Below are 21,693 nucleotides of genomic sequence, written 5' to 3' on the forward strand. Positions count from 1 at the left end.
GCTGCCACACGTGTGTCACAAGTCTGCACCTATCGAACGCACTTGTCTCTCATTAAGGGACATCTGGGAATTGCGGGAAACGGAAGACAAGGTACCAAGGCCCAGGGAGCAGAATCACTTGTTTTCTTTATGGGCGACCTGAGTTTTCTCCTCAGGGAAGAGGGAATGATAATAGAACCCAGTCTCAGGGGTATGTAAGAATCACCGTATGGGAGAAATCGCAGAAATACCTGACACAGAGAGCTTGTGACAGAGGAGTGCTCAGTACCCGTCCACTCTCTCCTTAGGCCATTCGCAGCAGTAACAGGAGGCGTCTTTTTATTATTACCACCAGCAAGCACTACGTTCCACTACCATCCCCAAGTGGCTTCCACACCTCCCAGCCTCACTGGCTGGCTTCGGGCTCTCTCCACTGGCAGTAGAGGACAAAGGGAAGAGGGGAATTAAAGGGACAGGTTTTCGAAGAGGAAACTTCTGACATTATTTTTAGCACAAGCAAACCCCTTTCTCCTGGGTTTGCTTGTGCTAAAAATAATGTCAGAAGTCCCTACACTGGGCTTTTCCCAGGTCACTCATGTGTCTGGGTAAAATGATACTGAGCCAGGGGCCCACGGAGAACGTTCACAAGGACGCATTTTGTGGTGGCCAAAGAGACGACTTGGAGAGAGTCTCTTTCGGCTTCTCGAAGGAGCGACATGAGACATGAGGTCTGACTCATTGCCTAAAACATGTCTGCATCTCTCAGAGAGCAGCTTCTGTTACCATGTTTACCAGCTGGAAAAACTGAAGAGAAATGGGTTTGTGTTCTGTTGTCTAAACAAAACTCAGACGGAGGCCACAGATGGACTGTTTGTTGTAAGGCTGACCTCCTCCCGCTCCCCCTGCTTCCTGCAAACTTGAATTAAGAGTCTTCCCAAGCTCTTCAGTTTTTCCCCTGTGAACACCGGGAGGGAAACAGCTGGTTTGGAGCCGCCCAGTTCTAGCTGGAGTCTCTCTGCTTTACCTCTTGGGCATACGCGGACATCACCGCCGGAGCCCCGTCTGGCAGGCTGGAGAGCCCAGTGGCACCCCCATCTCCACCACCCACACACACCCCAGGGAAGGTGGGAGGGGGTGTCCTGGTGAGGAGGGTACAATTCTTCTCTGCAGGCTGAGCCGTCTCCTTTGGAAGACAGGGCCTGATCCACGAGGTAGAGACAGCAAAGCTCCTCTGGGAAAGAAAGTCCAGAACACTAAGGGGAGAGAGAATAACCCGACACTCAATGGAGGTCACTGGATTCTACATAGAGGAAAGACAGCCTCCGACTGAAAGACTTCAGAGCCCAACATCAGAAGACATGGTGCTCATGGAGGGAGGAGGTGCTGGATGCGTACTTGATGACAGACCAAAGCAGTCCAGAGAAAGGCGGGTAGTTTGGATATAGTCTTTGTTATTCTAGGTTGTTGGGAGCCCAAATAAAACTCAACCAGAGAACCAGTGCATGTTGTAGAGGAGATGTTTCTCATTTTTCACCCTTTCCCCGCGCTGGCCACCTGTCTCCCAGTGCCTCCAGAACGGATGGTCCTGGCTGGCACTCAGCCATGGTGGGACAGTGCTCCTGTCCCCATTTCAGGGTGTGTTCTAGACTCAGAAGATGCTGCCACAACAAGCAGGGACCCTTCCGCTTGCTCCATCCTGCCTTCCCGACATGCTAGGCAGCCCCCCAGCCAGAACAAGGCCCCACAGATATGATAAGGGCCTAAAATTAGCTCACAGAGGCCACATCACATCTATGAGACTTCGATCCAACATGGGAGCTGCTTCCCACTGGGGGACGCAGGGCGAAGCAAACAAAGCCATCTCCGACTTGGAGGGCTGGCATCTGAGCTGGATGTCCACCTCCCTGCCTCTCTAGCTCCCAGCACCTCTCCCGGGCTTCCCAAAGGTAGGAGGGCCAGCCCTGGGACACAGCGGGGACAGAGCTGCTCTGAGCCCTGCAGCACGTTTGTGTCCAGCTTTTTTGGCCCCTGTCAAAGCTGTGACATGGTGTGCCAGGTAAGCAGGTATGGCTCTCTTCCCTGGGGGCACAAGAAGCAGGAAGGGGACCTCAGCAAGTTCCCCAACCTAGGGCAATGCGTATGAGGAAGAACGATGTAGGGCACTGTCCTCTATGTCTGACTGGCGAGGAGCCTCCTCAGGGGGTCAGTCTCTGTGTTTCATCTTAGGGCTTTCAAAGAACATAGCTCTTTTCCTCACTGCAGCATTAATTAAAATGGGAGCGATCGTTTCCCCCATTTGTACTAATGTGAGCCAGCTTTCTCAACTTTGACTCCATAGAAATAGGATGTTAAATATTCCAGAAATAATTTTTTTTGAGTAGAGGAAAGGCCAGCTTTCATGAGACTCCCAAAGCGACCCAGCAGAGGTTTGGGGTCACGAGTCTTGTTGAAAAGTCCTCCCACAGAGCCTGGAGAAGTCCTTGGAGCTCTGGAGCCAGGGCGTGGGGCCCTCGTATGTTCCCTGGGACCCTATGGTCGTAGGTTCTCAGTGATAGACCAAGAGGGGAGGTCTGAAGGGACATATGCTTAGCTACATGTTCTTTCCCGTCCACCCCTCCCAAACCGTTTACTGGAACATCTGTAAGCCAAGAAATAGAATAGACCACAGGAAGAGCAGGGGTGGGGCAATCAGAAGAAGCACTTCTACAGTGTCACCACGCGTATCCTCAGAGGAGAGACCATTCCTGGGAGAGCAAGCATCTGTCACACAGAGACTCCTTCCATGTAATGTCTGGGTGGACCGCCACGTGTGGGGGCAGAGATGCAATTACGTTCCACTTATAGACGCACAGGCAGCGTCAGCCCCCGCGGGACCAGGCTCCCGCCATGTGTCCTCTGAGGAAATCAGGCACAAATATGGTAATGACTTTCATTTTACCCTTCGACTTCCACCCTGCAGAAGACCGACATGCTTCTATATAAAGAGCAATTCTTGGGCTAATTGGGACTTTGAGAATGTATAGACAGTCATTACAAAGAGAAATCGGCAACCTTAAATTTTGTCATCGTCCTTTCCTTTGACACAGTTGAACAATTCTATCCGCACACTAACTGGAATGTGACCAGACCATAAGCTGTCACATGAAAAAGCAGCCAGAGACGGATTTCTGATGCAGGTCCAGCGGAGGTGACAAGAGCGCACACTTTGGGCTCAGACAGTCTCGGGTCGGAATCCCCGCCCAACAGCTTCCTGTGTCCATCAAGCTCCAAGCCTCCATTTCCTTGCCTTTGAAAATGAGGGTGTTCTGTCCCTGGCACTTAGAAAGGGGCCAATAAGTGTCAGTTATTGTGTCCCTAACAGTGATCACCGCGTTTTAGAGCAGGAAGGACACCTAGAGATGAGCTGGATGGGGGCTTCTCAGACAGCGATGCGCACACCAGCGCTGGGCCCTGGGGTGCAGCGCTGATGGCAGGTATGTCAGCCACGAGCCTCATTTTAAAAAGCAAGGAATGGGTGCAAAAGCTCTGTTGTGTAGATGGGATTCTGAGCACAGAGACGAGCGCTCACGGGGCCAACATACGTGGACCCCTCGGGGGCTGCCGCCGCCATGCTGAATGGCAGGGACGTCCCTGCCTTCCTTTTCAAAAGCGTGCTCGCTTCTGTTCCCTCCACCTGCCCAGCTCAGGTCTGCGCAGGAAAATGTGAACAAGCATTCTGGATCAGAGTAAGAATCAAGGCAGAGGAAAAAGAAAAAAGAAAAGACTGAGAGATGAACACGGTGGCTTCTGTTGGCTCCAGCAAGGACTGGCTCTAAGATTTCACTGTTCTTGGCCAGGATTTACAGCTCTGGGATCAAATCCACAGGCTGAGGGCTGGAAGGGACATTAGAGGTCTCAGGTGATGTGGCTCAGCTGGTCAGAGGCACAGCTGGGTTGAGAGAGCAGGTCTCATGACTCCTGGGGGTAGAATGCTGTCTCCACACCCACTGTCATCTTAGAGATATTTAAAATATATGCAGGTATTTAAAAAATATTTTTAAATGAACTCAGAGTTCAATAATTGCAGGAACCCCAAATACCCTGCAGAGCATCAACTTCCTGTGGACACACTTGAAAACCACTGAACGAGGTCAATGAAGGGGCATTGGGTACTCAAAACAAAATTTGTTTCCTCACGTTAGAGGCATTGGAGGTGAAAGAGAGAGAATGAGCTCAGGGAATGAGCTCATGGGCGGGCCAGGGCAACTGGGAGCGGAGCGTGGCTTCAGCAAACGTGACGGGCCAGCGTGGCAGATCTGACTCCCGCCAGCTTAGGAAAGCCCTGTGCCCTGGGCCGTGTGGCCTCTCTAAGTGACCCAGTGATTCTGAATCCCGATGGAAGTGAGGCTTACCTGTGGCAGTCATGCCAGATCCACGCATGGCGGCCGTTCTTGGGCCGGAAGTCGGACTGGCCATTGTTGTGGATCTGGGAGGAGAAGCGAAGCAGCCGCCGGTAGCCTGAGGTGGGGTTGGTCTGGGCGGCCGAGGCCGAGAGGCAGTTCTCCTCCATGGCGCACTGCAGCATGAACATGGGTCGGTCCTCCAGGTAGGTGCTCTGCTGGACGATCTCCGCATTGAGGACCAGGTCAGGGGCGGCTGAGGGGGCAGACACGGTGTGCAAGGAAGATAAGAGGCCCCTCATCCCTTCCCAAGTGGTTGACTTCCGATTCCTAAGCTGGGACAAACCCCCGGCCCTGCTTAGCACCACCTCCTGGAACTGGCTCATGGCCCCCCGCCCCAAGGTCACCTCCCCTGAGGAACTCTACCCCAAATGCCTCTTCCCCCTCTCTGACAGTCTTCTTGGATGCCTCTGCAGCTCTCAGTGCAGATGGGCAAAACACTGACAGCTATTCAATCTAGGTGATGGGTACGTGAGGGTTTATTCTCTCTACTTTCGAGTGGTTTCAGGTTTTGTCCATAATGAAAAGCAAACAATAACAATGACAATGACAAACGATAACAACGTTCCCTCTACCCAGAGAGAGAACACTCTTAATACCTTGCTCCGACTCTTCTGGAAGTGGTACGGATCTATTTTCCAAAGTGTGTAATATCGTGTGTAGATTTATAGCCTGCTAATATTGGCTCCCTTCAAATACATCTCGACATATTTCCTTGTTAATAAATATAAATGACAACATCCATTACGTGGCTGCATAATATTTAATTCATAACCCTAGCCCACATTTTCTGATCCATTGGTTGGGTGGAACTTCTCTCAGTTAAAGATAAAGCTGCGATAAAACATCTTGTAGTAAATCTGTGTATATAACTTCTTTAGAATATCTTTCTATCAGTGGAATTGCTGGGAGGAAGAGTTGCATATTTTCAAGGCTCTGATGTATATCTCTAAATTGCCTTCTTATCCAGTTCTTCCAGTTTCCACTCACACCGGCTCTGGGCGAGAGTTTTAAAAGTGCATCTTTTAAAACAAGGTTGATCTGCTCAGTTACCACACTGCACATAGCAGGTGTTAAAAAGAATTAGTGATGGCTACAATCTATATTTATTGTATAATTGTATGAGGTTTTGCTTGTTTCCAAAAGGATTAACTATGTTTCCATTTAAAAGTGAGATTCCCCTGAGCATTTCTAGCACACTTCATAAAAATGTTGTATATGATTCATTGACAACCAGATCCATCCACCTTGTATTTTCTGACAAGTCGCTTGTAAATTTCTAAAGTGTGTGTGCCCGTGAGCTTTGCTTCCCTCAAGTTCATCAGAGCCTGGAGTACTCTCCGCTGCCTGCACCCCCTCCCCACAGCCCCACGCTGCACCAGGAGCACAGTGGGTTCCCAAGGAACCCTTGTACCTGGTGGGGCCGGGGACCTCTAAAGAGCAAACCCGCCCCAGGGACTGGATGTGGGACCGGGGATTAGTGAAAGGGCACACAGCTGAGATGTGGGGCTGGGAGTGGAAGACAGAAACCGGCAGGCTCCCATTGGCTGAGAACTCTCTCTTCTTGGAGGGCACGCACCAGGATCCAACGCTGCTGGCACTGAGTGTGCTGGGCACTTTTATCACAGGGTGTTGACAGTCTCATTAGTAAATGTACAAGACTCTAGAGTCCATATTTTTTATTAACCTCTCTCGGCTCCATTTAGAGCCACTACTTTTTAGCCAATATCTACTTTTCTTTATCCACTTTTATCTTCTGCTACCTTGAATTTCATTCAGGTTTATATTATCTAAATTTCCTTTTGGGAATAAAAAAGTATATTATAAATATAAATAAATTAATAAGCCAAGAAAAGGCCCCTGACAGAGGTAAGATGCCTCTGTCTGCTTGAAAGTTCTCCCCCTGGGGCTTAGTCTGTCCTCAGACAGGATGCTGTAGCTTGGGCTGTCTGCCCCTGAGCTGGTGTCGTGTCCTGTCTGACAAGGGTTAGGAAATGCTGAGTGAGTCTAAAAGGGGTCCATGGGAGAATTGAACTGACCGAGGTCAAGGTTTAATCTCCCTAGTACTCCATGATGGTAAGTGACAATGCATCATTGTTTAGTAAGCACCACATATGTTCATTGTCACATCTAATTTCCAGTTTCCAGGTAAAACAACAACAACAACTATAGATCATAGTGGTTAACTAACTTTGCCAAGATCAGCAATAAGTGCAAGGCAGGGTCTGGTCTCAGGTTGTCTGGTCAGATCCTGCGCCTCTCCTGCATCCCTGATTCACAAGGGAGTGGTTTTATAAGGCCAGGGGTGGGGTGAGTGGAGTTTGGGGATCCAGAGAGACAAGCCCAAAGGCTGTCCTCTAGTCCTCTCTCTCAGCATGAAAGAGAACCTGCCAGAGCTAGGTAATTCTGAATCCTGGTGGGGCTTCTCCTATATTTTCAGTCTCTCTAGGATCCAGGGAGTCACCAAGGGGCTAAATCGCCTCCAGGGTGTGAAACAGGAAATGATTTATGGAACAGGGCAAAGGAAGAAAGTCAGCGGGCACACTGAGCCCCTGGCGTGAGCTTCGTGCTTCCCTAATCTCAGCAACATCCTCTGAGGAAGGTGTTCTCTTCCTCGTTAACTGGTCAGAACAAGGAGTTCTCAGCCCCGTAATTTGCCCAAGGTCCCTTAAATAGTCTACGGTGGCCCTGAGATTTGAACACAAGGCCCCTAGACTCCCCAGTTCCTCCCTCCTGCTTTCCTTTTCCCTGTCATCAGCAAGGTTCTGTGCTTGGGGGTGGGGAAGTCCCTTTGCCCCCAGCTTCCCACTCAACAAAAATTAACCTCTGCTTTCCTCTTTTGCTCGTTTCACGGCAGAGACCCCAGAGCCTTGCAAGGAATAACCAGTGTCCCCTCCTGCAGCCTGGTAGGGAGGGTGGATGCGACCCCCAGGAACTCTCACTTTCTGAGCAGGCGACTCCAGCTCCGTACTGCATTCCGCCCTGGGGGCAAGCCACATCCTCGTCATGGCGACAGTGTTCCAGGGACAGCTCCGTTCCAGAGCACTTCACTCCGCTCATGGCCACTTTATTGGCATTGATGTTTTCGTGCCAATACCAGGTCTCCTGGAGAATCAACAAAAGAAATGGCCAGTATGTCACCTTGAACGGTCACTTTCTCATATCCTATCAACTTTCAGCCTTATAAAAATCCCGAGGCTTTATGATGCCATTTTCCGGATGGAGACAGCCGTGGCACAGAGGCACTTATCCAAGCCACACAGTCTGTTCGCGGCAGAGTGAGTGGGACTCCAGGTCTTCTGACCTCGAGACTTGGATGCTGCCACTCACCCTCTCTAGGAGCATCGCTAAGGTTGCTTTGGCCAAAGTACTGTTCAATGTCATGTGTCAGGAATGGCAGGCACCTGCAGCGCATGCCACCACCTGACTCATCCTGAGCCCAGGGCAGACATTACTCATCAAGCATAGCACTCTCTCCTCTAAGCCTGACTATGATCTCAGAATCCTTCTCAACACAGTGCTCCAGAAAGACACTGCCGATTGATCAGAACTGGAGAGAAGAAATTTCTTTGCAAATGTCAGTCGTCAGATATTCCTGCATCCTATTGGCTCTGTTTCTTCAGAGAACCTGACTACACACCCCTCATCCTCAAGAGAGAAAACTGGAGCCTGGAGAAGGGACAGTGCTTGCAGTCAGTGGCAGATTAGGGACCGATATCAGGTTTAGGCCCATTTCACAACCTCAGCCGAGGCCCAGATGTCTTAGTAATGAGCTGATAGGGAACAAAAATAGCTGGACAGCCACTCTGTTGTAACGAGCACTGTTTTTCTACTCTCCTGGAAGAACCAGAAAGTCCTGGTTCGTCATGAGCAGTATTAGCAGAGACACTACATTGCCCTGGGAAGCCAGGCTCCCAGAGGGTGTGGGGAGCAGTGTCATGCGGGAGGGTGCAGCGGCTGTGACAAGGGTTCTGCATGGGCTTGGAAATTTAGCAGCCAATCAAAGGGAGAATGCACGAGCATGGTCACCAGCTGGGACCATGTTCTGGCCAGAGGGGCCTCCCAGGGAGCAAGCGAGGCCTATGGGGTGTTGGGCCTTGGCCTTGGGTGGTCTCCACTCCCCCATAGGATCGAGTTGCTTCCCTCTGCAAATGGCACATCAGGACACCCCAGGATCAGCCTTCAGCCTAGGGTGAATCCCAGTGCACAAAGCTGAGTGGACTGGGGAACCAGAGTCTAGACTCTCATTCTTCAGCAGAGAAAAAGAGGTGGGGGGTGGGGGCGTGACCTGCCTGAGGACTCAGAGCTGTGAGGGGCAGAAGCGAGGTCAGGATGAGGTCCCTGCCTCCTGGCCCATGACACTTTGCCCTCTTCCTCCTGGGTAGCTGGGTTAGGTCCATGGAAGACGGGGCTGACTAGAGGCGGGCAGGCTCACACTAGATGGAGGGGTCTGAGGCGGGGACTTCTCACCTGGAAAGCGCTGCTGGCGAACCCCAGGCCCAGCTGCCGGCAGACCACCATGGCCTCCACAATGCCCCAGTTCTCGCCACACACCGTCCCCCATATGAGGGACCCGTTCCTCTCCACCAGCACCTCCACCCGGCCCTCGTAGGGGTTTCGGCCCCCGTTCAGGCGCAGCTGTAGAGAGAAAGGCAGGCATGGTCACTGGGAGGGGACAGAGAGGAGCAACCCCCTGCATTGCCATCGGTCCCATTTTCCCCAAGCCATGGAGTCCTGCCTGAGACAGCATCACTGAGAGCCTGTCGTGTGCCAGCATCATGTCCAGCGTGGTCTTACTTATTAAGTCCTATCTCAGGGCTCTAGAAGCCTGCGTAGCCGGGAGGCCCACTGACCCACACTGAGCACTGCAGCAGAATCTGCCTCTGCTCCCAGCTACTCCCCGTGAACCTACCAGTGGGGGGCTACTTATTGAAGCAGACACTTGGAAGGATGCACCGAGGGGCCTTAAAATGTTAGAATTCCCCAAGATTCCTTCCTGGGCCCTTTTCTCCTTGCCACATCCGCTCTGGCTGGTTCCAGCCCCAGATCTCACCTCCTCCCACAGCGCCCCCTGTTGTCCTCTCCACACAGAACTCTCTTCTGAGACCCATGATAGCAAACTGCCTACTTGACAGTTCTTGGCATCTCAAAGACCCCTAATCTGAACCTGTCCTTTTTCATGTCTCCACCTAACCCCGTATCTCCCCCTTATTCTTTATTTTAGCTAAAGGCAGTACCATCTATCCTGAGACAGCAAACTTTCTCTAGAGGGCCAGGCGGCACATATTTTAGGCTTTGTGGGCCTTATGCTCTCTGTCATAAGCACTTAGCTCTGCCAGGTAGTGCGCAAGCAGCCACGGACGACATGTAGATGACCGGGCATGGCTGTCTTCCAAGAAAACTATATTTACAAACACAGGCAGAGGGATAGGTTTGGTCTGTAAGCTGTAGTCGGTTGATCCTGAATCGCTTCTGTTGAACAAGCCAGAGATTTGGGAGCCATCCTCGACAACGTCCTCCTCCTCAGCCCCCACATCCTGGTGGAATTATGTCCCAAGTCTCTCTCCCGTCTGCCTGCTTCCCTCCAGCTCCATCCCTACCCCATCTCTCAGAAACCACCACTTCTTGCACGAACCTGACTGCCTCGCCTGTCGATGGGCCGCTTGCCTTCATCAACCCATTCTCCACTCAGAAGCCAGAGTCATCTTATTTATTTACTTATTTGTTTGTTTGCTTGTTTATTTATTTGGCGAGGCAAGCCTCGGTTGACCTCACAGATTGCAAGGACCTTGTCAGTTTACAATCCCTGATTTTTTTACTTTATTTTTTTCACCTACACCACCTGGTCTTCCTAGGTGGTCTCCCATCCTAGTACTAACCAGGCCCGACCCTGCTTAGCTTCCGAGGTCAGACAGGATCGGGCTTATTCAGGGTAGCATGGCCGTAGACAGAAGCCAGAGTCATCTTTACAAAACACCTGCTTAGAACAGGTCTGTGGCTTCCCAGGGCTCCACCGCTCTCCTCTGCCACCTCGTCACATGTCTCTCTCACCCTCGTTCTCCAACCTTGGGGCCCACGGGCCTCCTTTCAGTTTCTGTGGTTACTTAACCTTCTTTATCGTGTCCCACAGTAAGTCACACATCTCACGTGGAAGCCCACTACCTACAGAGGCCCTTTCCTGGCTGATCCCGTTCCTCTGTTCAATTCCATACCCACTGACATTGGCTTCCGGGTGGGGCCAGTGCCCTCTTACACTCTCTATGGCTCCCTATTGTATCGGAAGCCCCAGCAGTTGGGTTTTCTCTTTTTTTCTGTAGTGCAAGCACCAGGCTTAAGCTTTGATTACTGAGGCATCCCTTTCAAAGAAGGTTATCTTAAATAAACACATGGCCAGCCATGGGACAGATAAAGAGCCAGGTCTCCTCAGCCCATAGACGTTCCTTTGCTTTAGAGATCTTGGTTGATTTCGATAACTGACCATTTGCGCCACTTGTTTTTTATTTTCTTCCTGTGCTTTAAAATCCCTGTCTTATGTTTTATATTCAGCAATAACAACTGAGCCCTTGGGATCTTAGGCCCTCACCTTTGACCCCGATAAAATGGAACCCCAGCCCCATGCACTCTCTCTCTTCCCGCGACCTCACTGTGTGGCCCCAGCGGGGCTGTGTAATTTCCAGGTCCTGTAGGTAATATTTTTTCCTAAGTTTTCTGATGGCTACTGCTAAAGGGCATCTTATGATCGTAATAAAAACCTACGAGGCCAGTCCATCCACACATTGGTTATTGATAGGCTGAGACTAGCACACGACATCTATACATTTCCTTAGAATTTATGACTATTATAATTAAGCTAACATAAAATCTGTTTAACATCTGTCTCCTCAGCTAGAACGTAAGCTTCAAAGGGCAGAGTTGTATTTGTCTGCTTTCCTATGTAGTCAATATCTAAGACAGCACCTCACGGATGTCAGGTACTCTACAACTATTTTTGGAACAATGAGTAAACGATCAGTCTTACGGAATGAAAGCATGGACCAATTTATATGAGCTGAAGCAGAGAGCTCTGGAGTTTGGGGAAGGGTTCTAAAAATGCAAACCTTAATCCAAATGCCTTACCCTGATATCCTTTATGCTTCTAACGATTCAACAATTCATGCCTTTGGGAGAAGGCATGACACCTCCAGGAATCTTCAGCACTTTAAGCTGTTTGGTCACTAGCCCTTAGCAACAGCACGACAGCTGATCAATCCTTAGCAACAGCACGACCCCCCCCCATCCCCTGTGGCACGGGTCTTAATTCCTACTATGGGCTTAGGGGCTGCAAGGGTCAGTGAGGTTAGCCAGCAAACAGACAGGCCAAGGGCAGCCGTTATACTCTATCTCCCAGGGTTGTTGAGTAGATGAAATACAAGAGTTCATGAAAAGTGCTCCGACGGGGCCTGTCACACCAGGAGTACTCAAAAAATATTAGATACCATCACAGCAATGATCGCTATTAGCTGGAAGTCTCATCAAAAAATACAGCTCTCTTCAGAGGAGATAGAGGGCTCAAAGCAGGCAAGAGGGCTGGCCTTCGGGAGGCTGATGCTGGTCTTTCTAGTGCCCCTGGCTTCACTGTGGCTGGATGGACAAAATCATTTTCAGATCTGTGCCCTTCCTTAGTCATTCGGTGAAAAGTCAATTGACTTTTTCTAGGGATCATCACTCTCACCTCCTTATTTTCAGAGGCGCAAACTGAAGCCTCAAAGGGATGAATGAATCAGCTCGAGAGGGATTGTTTTGAACTAACTTGTGTCCTTCTAAAATTCATATGCTGAATTCACATGCTAACCGCCTGTGAAAGCGCCTTTCGAGAGGTAATGAAGGTTAAATGAGGTCATATGGGTGGGGCTCTAACATGACTGCTGTTCTCACAAGAGGAAGAGACACAAGCACAGCAGAAAGGCCATGCGAGGACACAGTGAGAAGGTGGCCATCCGCGAGCCAAGGAGAGGGGCCTCAGGAGAAACCAACCCTGTTGGCACCTAGATCGTGGACTTCCAGCCTCCAGAACTATGAGACAATACATTTTATTGGTTAAGCCACCCAAGTCTGTGGTATTTTGTTCCGCTAGTCCCACAGGGAGGCACAAGCACAGCACAAAGGCCATGCGAGGACACAGTGAGAAGGTGGCCATCCGCGAGCCAAGGAGAGGGGCCTCAGGAGAAACCAACCCTGTTGGCACCTAGATCGTGGACTTCCAGCCTCCAGAACTATGAGACAATACATTTTATTGGTTAAGCCACCCAAGTCTGTGGTATTTTGTTCCGCTAGTCCCAGCAAACTGACACAGTGATAAAACTCAAGAGTCTCCATTGTTCTGTCCAGGGCTGCTGCCAGAACCCTTCGGGCCCCCAAGCCAGGCCATGCGGAAGCCCAACCCACTGCTGTGTGGAGAAATGGTGCAGCCAGTGGGGATTTCTTTCACAGGTGACTTTCCTCATTTCCTTCCGGGGGGGATAGCAGCAGCAGATCCAGGTGTAAAACTCTCCCACACTCTCTAGTTGAGAGCAGGGGTCACTTCCTAGAGCCTAGAGAGCCAGTGAAAAGGTGAGCACTGTTTGTGCTGGGAGGGTGGGGCCTCCTCTGGCATCACCTGGCACGTGACCCGGCTTGGCGATTCTCACCATAGAACGGTTCTGGAAAACTTCACTTTCTTTGGCCTAGGTCTTCCATTTGGGTTGAAAACTCTACTCCACCCAGCTCCAATCTGTCTAAAGTGAATGGTGCCACGGCACGCCAGACTCAGTGTGTGTCAGCTTTTATAGCTCTGTTATGGCTGTCTTGGAACACTGCTGAACAACCACAGATGGCCGGCCTTCCGGCAGCTGTGGGGCTGTGGCCCACGCTCCTGCTCACCCACAAGCAAATTCATGGTTCAGTTGAGTGTTATTGGGTTCACATTTTTGGCCCATTGGGCGGTGAGTTGCACGAGAGGTTGTGGTTGACCATGCTGGTGCCAAGGTCAAGAATCACTGTCAGAGCAGGAACCTGGCTGGGGAACCAGCCTGTACCCCAATGTGCCCGCATTTGCTCATTTTAAAAATTTAAGTATTCAAGAAGCTCCTCCAATGTGCCAGCTGTGTACCAGAAGATGCACAGACCTGACCACATTCACGGCATAGTGAAGAGAGTTAAAGAGGATTTACTGGGCCTTTTAGAAGGACCTCCCAGCAAAGAGGAAGTCAGATTTTTGGCTACCCTTGTGGGCAGGTCACCCAAGCTGGGAGACACACTGTAGGTTTTTCGAGACTCTGATTCAGGGGGGAGGGTGTGTTTCTGGCATAATGCTGTTAAGTTTCCCTTTTCTTCCCCTCATGTTACCAGGATCCAGTCTTCTGTTCCAAAACACTGTCTGTATAGTGCTTACATCTGTATGATTTGCAGATCTGCTGTCGATGTGGCTCCTCTGGGTTCTCATAAAGGGCGCCTGCCAAGGGCGTCACAGATGCTACAGACCTTATGTTCCTTAGAGAAAGGACTGAGTTTCGATCACACCACATGTGCAATGCCAGTGCAGGATGTGGCACACAGTGAATGCCCAGCATCTGCCACTGAGGACAGTGGCGCTTATACATCTGTTTTCTCATTTGGCACATTTACAGATGCCAGGTGACAATGTCAGTAATAGTGAAAGCGGCAGAGCCGGAGCCCTTTCTGTGATCATCATCAGAGCACTCCAATACCACCTGCTGGGAGCCTTCAGAGTGAGGTAGGTCACTTGGTCTATACTTTCTGGAGCGTCAATGACCTAAACATAACACGGTACCCGCTGTGCACCCAGTCTCCTCACCTTCTTCTGGAAGCCCATGGCGGGGATATTACATCTCACACCAGCATCTTCCTCATGGTTGCAGCCCTGAGACTCAGCATTGAATTTGCAGTCTATGATGGACTTTTCATTCCCCGTGCACTCAATTTCATTGAGATGGATGGGTCCTATCCCTGGGGGAGAAAAAAAACATGGGCTATGAAAGCTTCCGAAAGAAAGTTTCTAGCTTAGGTGACCTGCCCACAGGGGAAGTCAACAAGCTGACTTCCTCTTCCCTGGGAGGTCTTTCTGAAAGGCCCAGTAAATCTTCTTTAACGCTCTTCTTCGCTATGCCGTGAAATGGCAAGGAAGTCCCAGATAGTAAGAACACACTTCTCCCATCCTCGAAACTCTCCCAACTGCCTCCCATAATCAGCTCGACGACCCAGCCTCTTCTCCCTGGGGAGAATTCCTTGTCTTGGGATCCACTTCTCCATAAGAGCAAACTAAGTTGTGTGACCTTGGCCAACTCACTCAGCCTCTCTGAATCATGGTTTTCTTACTCAAAGGAGTTGGACTCGAAGACTTCTAGGTTTCCTTCCCAACTTTCGTATTTCATGCCTTTATGAATCTGAAAGGGGTGGCAATCGCTGTATGGTCAGGGTTCCTGCAGGACACAGATGGCATGCTCAAATTGGATGACTCGAAGAAAGTTAGAAAAAAAGGATTTTTAAAATATAGGTATGAACATAGTGTAGAGAAATCACAAAATCACAAAGGATAGTCCAGTCCAGTGCTCATGGGCACAGATACTAGCCCCCGGCCTGCAGGAATGAGGGGAGAATACTAATATCTAGCCCAGGAGAGCAAAGAGCTGTGTGGGGAAGCACCTGATAAGAGCTGTTGCCTTTGGCTGAGAGACACAGTGGCCCGCAGGACCCTTGCAGAGAGGAGATACCTGGCCTCCCTCCTCTGCCCGCCACCAGCCTCCTGCCAGTGCTCCCTTCTGGCCAACCCAAGTGCACCTCCCGGGGCACTGGACAGTGTGGGCAGATAGAAGGATCCAGTAAATGACCTATGGTGAGCATGCAGGAAGCTTCTCTTACAGGCACCAAGATAACAGGGGGAGCCTCCCTCCCACTTCCGGGGAGAAAGAATCCCCAGCCTGACCAGCATTCAGGCCAACTCAGCTCATAAAACTATCTCTCCTCAGCCTAGCCCATTGCGATGGATCAGAATCTAGTTCTTTCCAGGGGCTCTGAGCTACACTGACTCCCGTCTTGGTCCCTGCCCTGCCTGTGACTTTCTCCCTCTCCTGATCCTCACCATCCTCCTCTCATTCGGGTCCTGACCCTCATGACTCAAACACTTGCTAAAATCTCCCATCTTTACGATGACCCTCCCCTGACCCCACGCTTCCCTCTGGCCTGTCACTTGCCTCCCCTTCAGGGTGAACCTCTTGGAAGCACCATCTGTTTTGTTCTACTTCCACAGCCAGCAGTAGGACCATCCCGTCTGTTTCTCTGCCAGACCTCCCATCCCAGGAAACAGCCCCTCCATCCACCAGGTTGTTCTCACCAGAGCCCAGAGGTCATCTCTAGTACCACCCACCGCCTCCTCCTTCATCGCCGACAAGCAATCCATCACCACGTTCCATTCATTTCCCTAAAGCAAAGTGCTTTTGTTTTTTCATTTTTGCCATTATGACACTAGTCCAACCCTGTCATCCCCCACTTGAATGAATGTAGCAGTCTTTAGTCTCCCTCCTGCTTGCTTATTCCAAAATATTTTCCACACGGCAGCCCAAGAGATTATTTTTTGTGCATATTGAATCGTGTCATTCCCTGTCTTAAATCCCTGCAATGGCTTTTCAGTGCCCTTAAGGATAAAATTCAATCTCCAAAAGGCCTACCAGGCCCCATGGGATACAGCCTCCACTTAGCGTCCAGCGTGGCCTGCTCCTCACCCGCAGTCACGCCGTCTCCTTCAGCTGCTCCACTGAGCCTAGCCGTTCCCTCTGCATGGACCGTCTTCCTCCTGGTCCTCACCAGCTAACCCCCGCTCATCCTTCAGGGCTCAGCCTCGACACCATTTCCTTGGAGAAGCCTTTCTGACCCCATCTAAGCTGGATCCCTTCAGGGAGCCTCCCACTAAGCACTCTGCTTCATGTTCACTCAGGCGGCTCTCTGTTCGATGTTTGTCTGCCTCCCCACTAGGCTGGTGGCCCCACAGGGGCAGGTGTCACGTCTGTGTTCCTTCTGTACACCCAACCAGGGCCCAGCAAATAGGAAGTGCTGCATATAGCCTCCGAATGAATGTTGTTGACTTCATTGACTGCCTTTTGTGTGTCAGTCTCTGTGCTAGGTGTTAGGGACTCGCAGATGAAGAAGGCAGGCACCTGCTGTGAAGAGCTCAGTTAGTTCATGGGGGAGACAGACACACAAAGACTTGTAATGAAACGTGGTAAAATACGGAGGGGACTATATATGCTTTAAATCCAAAGGAAGGAACCTTGGCCCTGTCAGGGGCGTCTGGAGACAGCAGTGTCTAGGCTTCCTGAAGCCAAAAAATAACTTCCGGGAGCAACCCATGTTAGTAGGTTAAGAGCCAAGTTCTATTTCTTTGGAAATTCATAAATGATGAAGCCTCCGATTCCTTGGAGTTTTATAAAACTTATAAAAATACATCAGTGACTTTGGCTGGAAACATCCAAGGACTCAGAGTGAAAAGGCTGTGACGAAATACAGATCCTGAAATACAGGGCTCTTGAAGCAAGCAGGAGCCTATCATGGATTAAGATGGGCACGGAAATGGGCAGCGACCTTGGACTTAAGCGTCCTGGTAGATGAGGGGCCTGTTTGATGACTGTGAGGATGATGATGTTAATCGTGATGATGGTGATGACGATCATAATGATGATGGTGGTGCTGATGGGGATATCTAATATTTATTGAGCACTTATTTGTGCTGGATTCTGTCCTAAACACATTGCTTCTATTAACTCATTTAATCATCACAAAAACTCAATAAAATGAGGAAACGGGAGACCAAAGATCAAGTAACCAGACCAATGGAAAAACGAGAGTTCAGACTAGGCAGTCTGACTCCAGAGTACATCTTGCTAAGTTTTTGAAGCTCCTCAGGAGTGCCAGGAGAGAAAAACCTATGTTGGAAAAGAAGAGGGTTTGCTCTGGAAAAAGCATCATGTCCTCCTGAATCTCGGGCTGCTTCCTCTGCCTCCTGCACCCTGGAATATCCATTTTCGACCTATCTCTGTAGAAGCCTGCCTACAAGGGACACCTCAAACCCCTCCTCCTCCATGGCTCAGCTTGAAATGACCTCACTCTCGTCTAAACGTCTGCAGCATTTACTTTTACACCCCTTGCTCATGAGGCAGTGAGCTGGGCAGTCAGCCTGATATTGGATTCGGCCTGCGTCTTCTTGGGAAATGATGGAAACTTTCTGAGCTCTACTTTCTTCATTTGTAAAAGGCAATGATATCTATCTCATCAGGTTGGGATTATGAGAAATGAACGAGACAAAGTATGTCAAGTTACTAGGGATGCAGAAGATGGTAGGTATTATTATCAGTATTATATCTTATATATTATCACCTATTTGTTAGTCTAAGTTGACCGGGGTTATATCTTATTTCCTCCACTTGAGGTGAGCTCCTGGAGAGCAGAAACCATCACTACAAGTGACTATGGAATAAATGAATTCTCCATTCTGCCATCTAGCCCAAAAAGTACTCAATGAGTGTTTGTGGATTTCTAGACTGTAGGACTGAACAGGAGAGGAAAGGTTAACACAAGAGCCTAGCATGCTTTAGACTCCAGTTAACAAGCAATGAGTCTCCTTTTGGCCTAATTTATGTAAATTTATGTAAATTTATGCAATCTCAGAGGACAGGGCTTGCTTTCCTGAAGCAAGCACTTGGTGCACCAGGGGCAGAGCACAGAGGTGGGAAAACCAGTGTCTCTCATCCTCTTACCTGAACCACCCAGTTGTGTGGTGGGTCAGGCAGGACAGGAAGTGCCACTGAAAGACAGTGGCCTGGGTGTCCAGCTGCAGTACCACCAGGGAGATCTGCAGGCTCCTGGCTTCTTTCTGACCTGGGTTTGACCTGCATCCTGACCCCCAGCTTTCCACTACTTCTGGGTTCTGGCCTGTCCCCTGAATTGCTCTTTCTCTGATGGTTTCCCCACCTACACCTTGGCCCTGCTCTTCTCCCTTGTACAAACCCTGACCCGGGTGACCACAGGCCTGGGGCAAGAGCAGGGCCCTGGGGAAAAGCCACAGCCAACCTCTTGCAGCAATGTTATGGACTCTGGACCCACAATCAACTCTGCAGGTTATAATCAGATTTTTAAGATTAAGACATAGCATAGTGCTCTGCATGTTATAAAGGTCAGCATTGTCTCATGAAATCGTTTCAGCTTTTGTGCATGGTATGTGCTGTTATGTGTATTTCTGATTGGGAATTGCAGGCAAAAGGGCTTTAAAGCCACTGCTGTAGAGCTGCCTGGTCCAGTACGGTAGCCACTGGCCACACTGAGCCCTTGGAATGTGGCCAATCCAGACCAAGATATGTCGTTAGTGTAAGACACATCCTGGACTGCAGAGTTAGTATGCAAAATGTCAACAACATCAATAGCATTTATATTGAGTTAATGTTGAAATCACAATGTTTTGGATGTACCGAGTAAAGAAAATATATTATTAAAATTAACTGCATTTGTTTCCCTCCCTCCCTCCCTTCCTTTCATCTTCCCTTCCCTCCATCCTTCCTTCTTTCCATAATCTCCCTCCCCCGCTCCCTGCTTGCCTGCCTGCCTGCCTGCCTTCCTTCCTTCCTTCCTTCCTTCCTTCCTTCCTTCCTTCCTTCCTTCCTTCCTTCCTTCTTTCCTTCATGTAGCTACTAGAAATTTAAAAATTACGTATGTGGCTTCCATAATATTTCCATTGGACTGTGTAGGTCTAGAGTATTGAAACTTCTTCACCAAATGTTCATTTCAGCTGACCCTATTTATGCAGCTGAAACTCATTCATTCATTCATTCATTCATTCATAAAATGAATATCCCCAGAACACTATGAGCTCGGTACTGAGGACAGAGAGGTAAAAGCCACAGGCCCGCCCCCCGTGTGGTGCTCGGTCATGGGGGCTGCTGGACGTAAACAGACAGCTGGAGTTCAGTCGTGTGCAGCGGGTCCTGCAGCACAAAGCCCAGAGCCTGACTCTGACCTGACATCTGTCCTGGTGAAAAGAACAAGTTTCAGAGAATCGTAGGAGGCTAGAGCCAGACCTCATACATCATAAATCCAGTGGAGTCTCTGAGGCCCAGAGGTTGCTCAGGGCCACGGTGCAAGTAGGTGGCAAGGGTAGGGCTGGGGCTCCAGTGGCCCGGTTCTCAGTCCTTGGCCTTTCACTGCCCTCACCTTGGGTGTGGTCAGTTGTTCCACCAGCCAGAGCTAGGGCTGAGGATCTGACCCTGTCTGCTCTGTGACTTGACATTGAGTGTGGAGTTTTCCCTTTCTGCCCACCGGAGTTGACCCCACCAGGTGTGGCAGCAAATAGTAAAATAGGAAATCATCCAATGGTTCTTTCAAGGACAGCATCGGACATGCCAAAGGTCTCTTCCTCCCAGAGTTCCACGGGCCCATGAAAGCCTTTGGCTGCTCTGGACAGTGAAATAATTAGGTCAAACAGACATGCCCAGGAGACATGGAATGTTTGTCATCCAGTGCTTGTGTATCCCTCAGAATGAATGGTCTCTGTCCTGTCGGCCTTGGGGGAGCACAAACCATCAAATCAGCCAATCAGGAAAATGAGCTGTAGGAATCTTTGAGATCTAAAGGGAAGACTGAATTGCTCACCATGACTGGGGAGAAAGAGGACTGTCCTGGGGCCTAACAGGCTGCTGGTGGGCACACCGTGACATTAAAGTCCACCTGAGACCCCGCACTTCGGGGCACACCTGGGAGGCTTGCAGGGATTGGAGAACAGAGGTAGAGAGGTGTTCTGAATGAGAGCAGGACTAGGCCAAGACAGGTCTAGAGAAAGAAGCCCAAATCTGAGAGTCAGAAGACTGGGGTTTCAGTCTTTCCCCACCAGTCACTATCGGGGTGACCTCAGGCTTGTTCTCCTGAGCCTCAAATTCCTCATCTTTGGAGCAGATGACCTAAGCTCCCTCCAGCAGGCTGTCTGACCCCAGGACTCTCTCTCCAGCCCACTGGGTGATCATTTCCTCTAGGCTGTGATCTATGACCTCACCACATTCCTTTCTGTGGGGCGATGGCCCTATGTCTGACAGCGTGGAAACATCCTCTCCCCATAGGATGGGACACCCCACCCCTCATCCACAGCCCGCTCTTTCTCCTCCCCACCCCACTCCCAGCCATGGGTGCCCCTGGTCCAATGCAGCCTCCCCGTTGGTCAGCACCAAAAAGATTCTAGGAGATGACTGATTTTACTTGCTCAGCCCCCAGTTCTCCAGGAGAGGGCTGGGCACTCACTGGGCAATGGTCTGGGATTAAGATCCTCCCTTCCTGGAGGGCCAGGGCTTGTGGTATTCTCGGGCTCGGGAAGGGGTGGGGGGATGGGGGGTGAGGGACATGCTATCTGCTGTGTCATCATGTCATGTTCACAACATCGCTTTCCACAGAGCGACCCATTTGAAGGCCTCCCATATTTTGTTCTTTGCTCAAGTGGAAGATTTTTCAGGACACTTAATGAAAACCAGGCCCCTTCTCCTTAGCATCTCGTGACATCTGGAGAGGGGGCATCATGTTCCCAGTCTCTGGTGGTAGGGAGAGAATGTTTTCGGGGCTGTGCCAGAGTGAAGAAGAGGACATTTGTGCCCAGGATGGTCCACAGCCTGATGAACCTTGAGGTCCTCTCCTGGAGGAGGGGCCTAGAGTCCTGGTTTCTCAGTGGAGCAGTGGGAGCCCTGGGGTGGGGTTGGGAGACCTCCATTAAAGTATTCATTAGCTGCCAATACGTTGTCTCATCTTGGGCACTTAGTCCCTTCTCTGGGGCTCAGCTTTCAAGTCCATGTGAGGGGACTCAGTGTTCCCTAGGGCCCTCCCAGCTCTGACTGCCCAGGGAGAGGCCTGGGATTCTCTGAGAGCAGCAGCTGCTGGAGACAGGAAGCAAAGCGAGAAGAGCCTGGAAAGCAGCAGACCAGCCGGCCGGGCTGGGCTCCAGCGCCATGCTCTCCATGGAGAGAGGCCACGGGAGTCCTCCCCATTCCTTACCTTGCCCCAGCTGGGAGCCAGTGATGGCTTCTTTGGCACTCCCAAAGCCCAGCTCTCTGCAGACCACGCTGGCAGACACCAGGTCCCACTTGTCGTCACAGATGGTACCCCATTCTCCATTCTTGAGTACCTCCACGCGGCCCTCCCCGACGTTGGCACCACCTCTCAACCGCACCAGGGGTTGCTGAAGAAACACATGGTCCTGCTGAGCGCAGAAGCTGATGCA

General features: G+C 50.5%; 1 protein-coding gene and 1 pseudogene across 4 annotated transcripts in view; both read right to left on the bottom strand.

Moving 5' to 3' along the window:
• The window catches only part of LOXL2 (lysyl oxidase like 2), an 85,613-nt gene that overhangs the window by 7,718 nt on the left and 56,202 nt on the right, over positions 1-21,693 (bottom strand). For 2 of the 4 annotated variants that reach the window (XM_015589240.2, XM_015589241.1), the window contains exons 6-10: positions 21,468-21,672; positions 14,251-14,402; positions 8,889-9,056; positions 7,361-7,523; positions 4,371-4,614 (exon numbers count right to left, since the gene is read on the bottom strand). In XM_015589240.2, coding sequence (XP_015444726.1) covers positions 4,371-4,614; positions 7,361-7,523; positions 8,889-9,056; positions 14,251-14,402; positions 21,468-21,672 — 932 coding nt within the window. The remainder of the gene's footprint in view (positions 1-4,370; positions 4,615-7,360; positions 7,524-8,888; positions 9,057-14,250; positions 14,403-21,467; positions 21,673-21,693) is intronic. The other 2 variants (XM_015589242.2, XM_006911755.3) reach the window with 2 other exon arrangements.
• On the bottom strand, positions 10,249-10,367 carry LOC112479640 (annotated as a pseudogene).

The sequence above is a fragment of the Pteropus alecto genome, unplaced genomic scaffold, assembly GCF_000325575.1.
Source record: "Pteropus alecto unplaced genomic scaffold, ASM32557v1 scaffold394, whole genome shotgun sequence".
In the NCBI taxonomy this organism is placed as follows: Eukaryota; Metazoa; Chordata; class Mammalia; order Chiroptera; family Pteropodidae; genus Pteropus; species Pteropus alecto.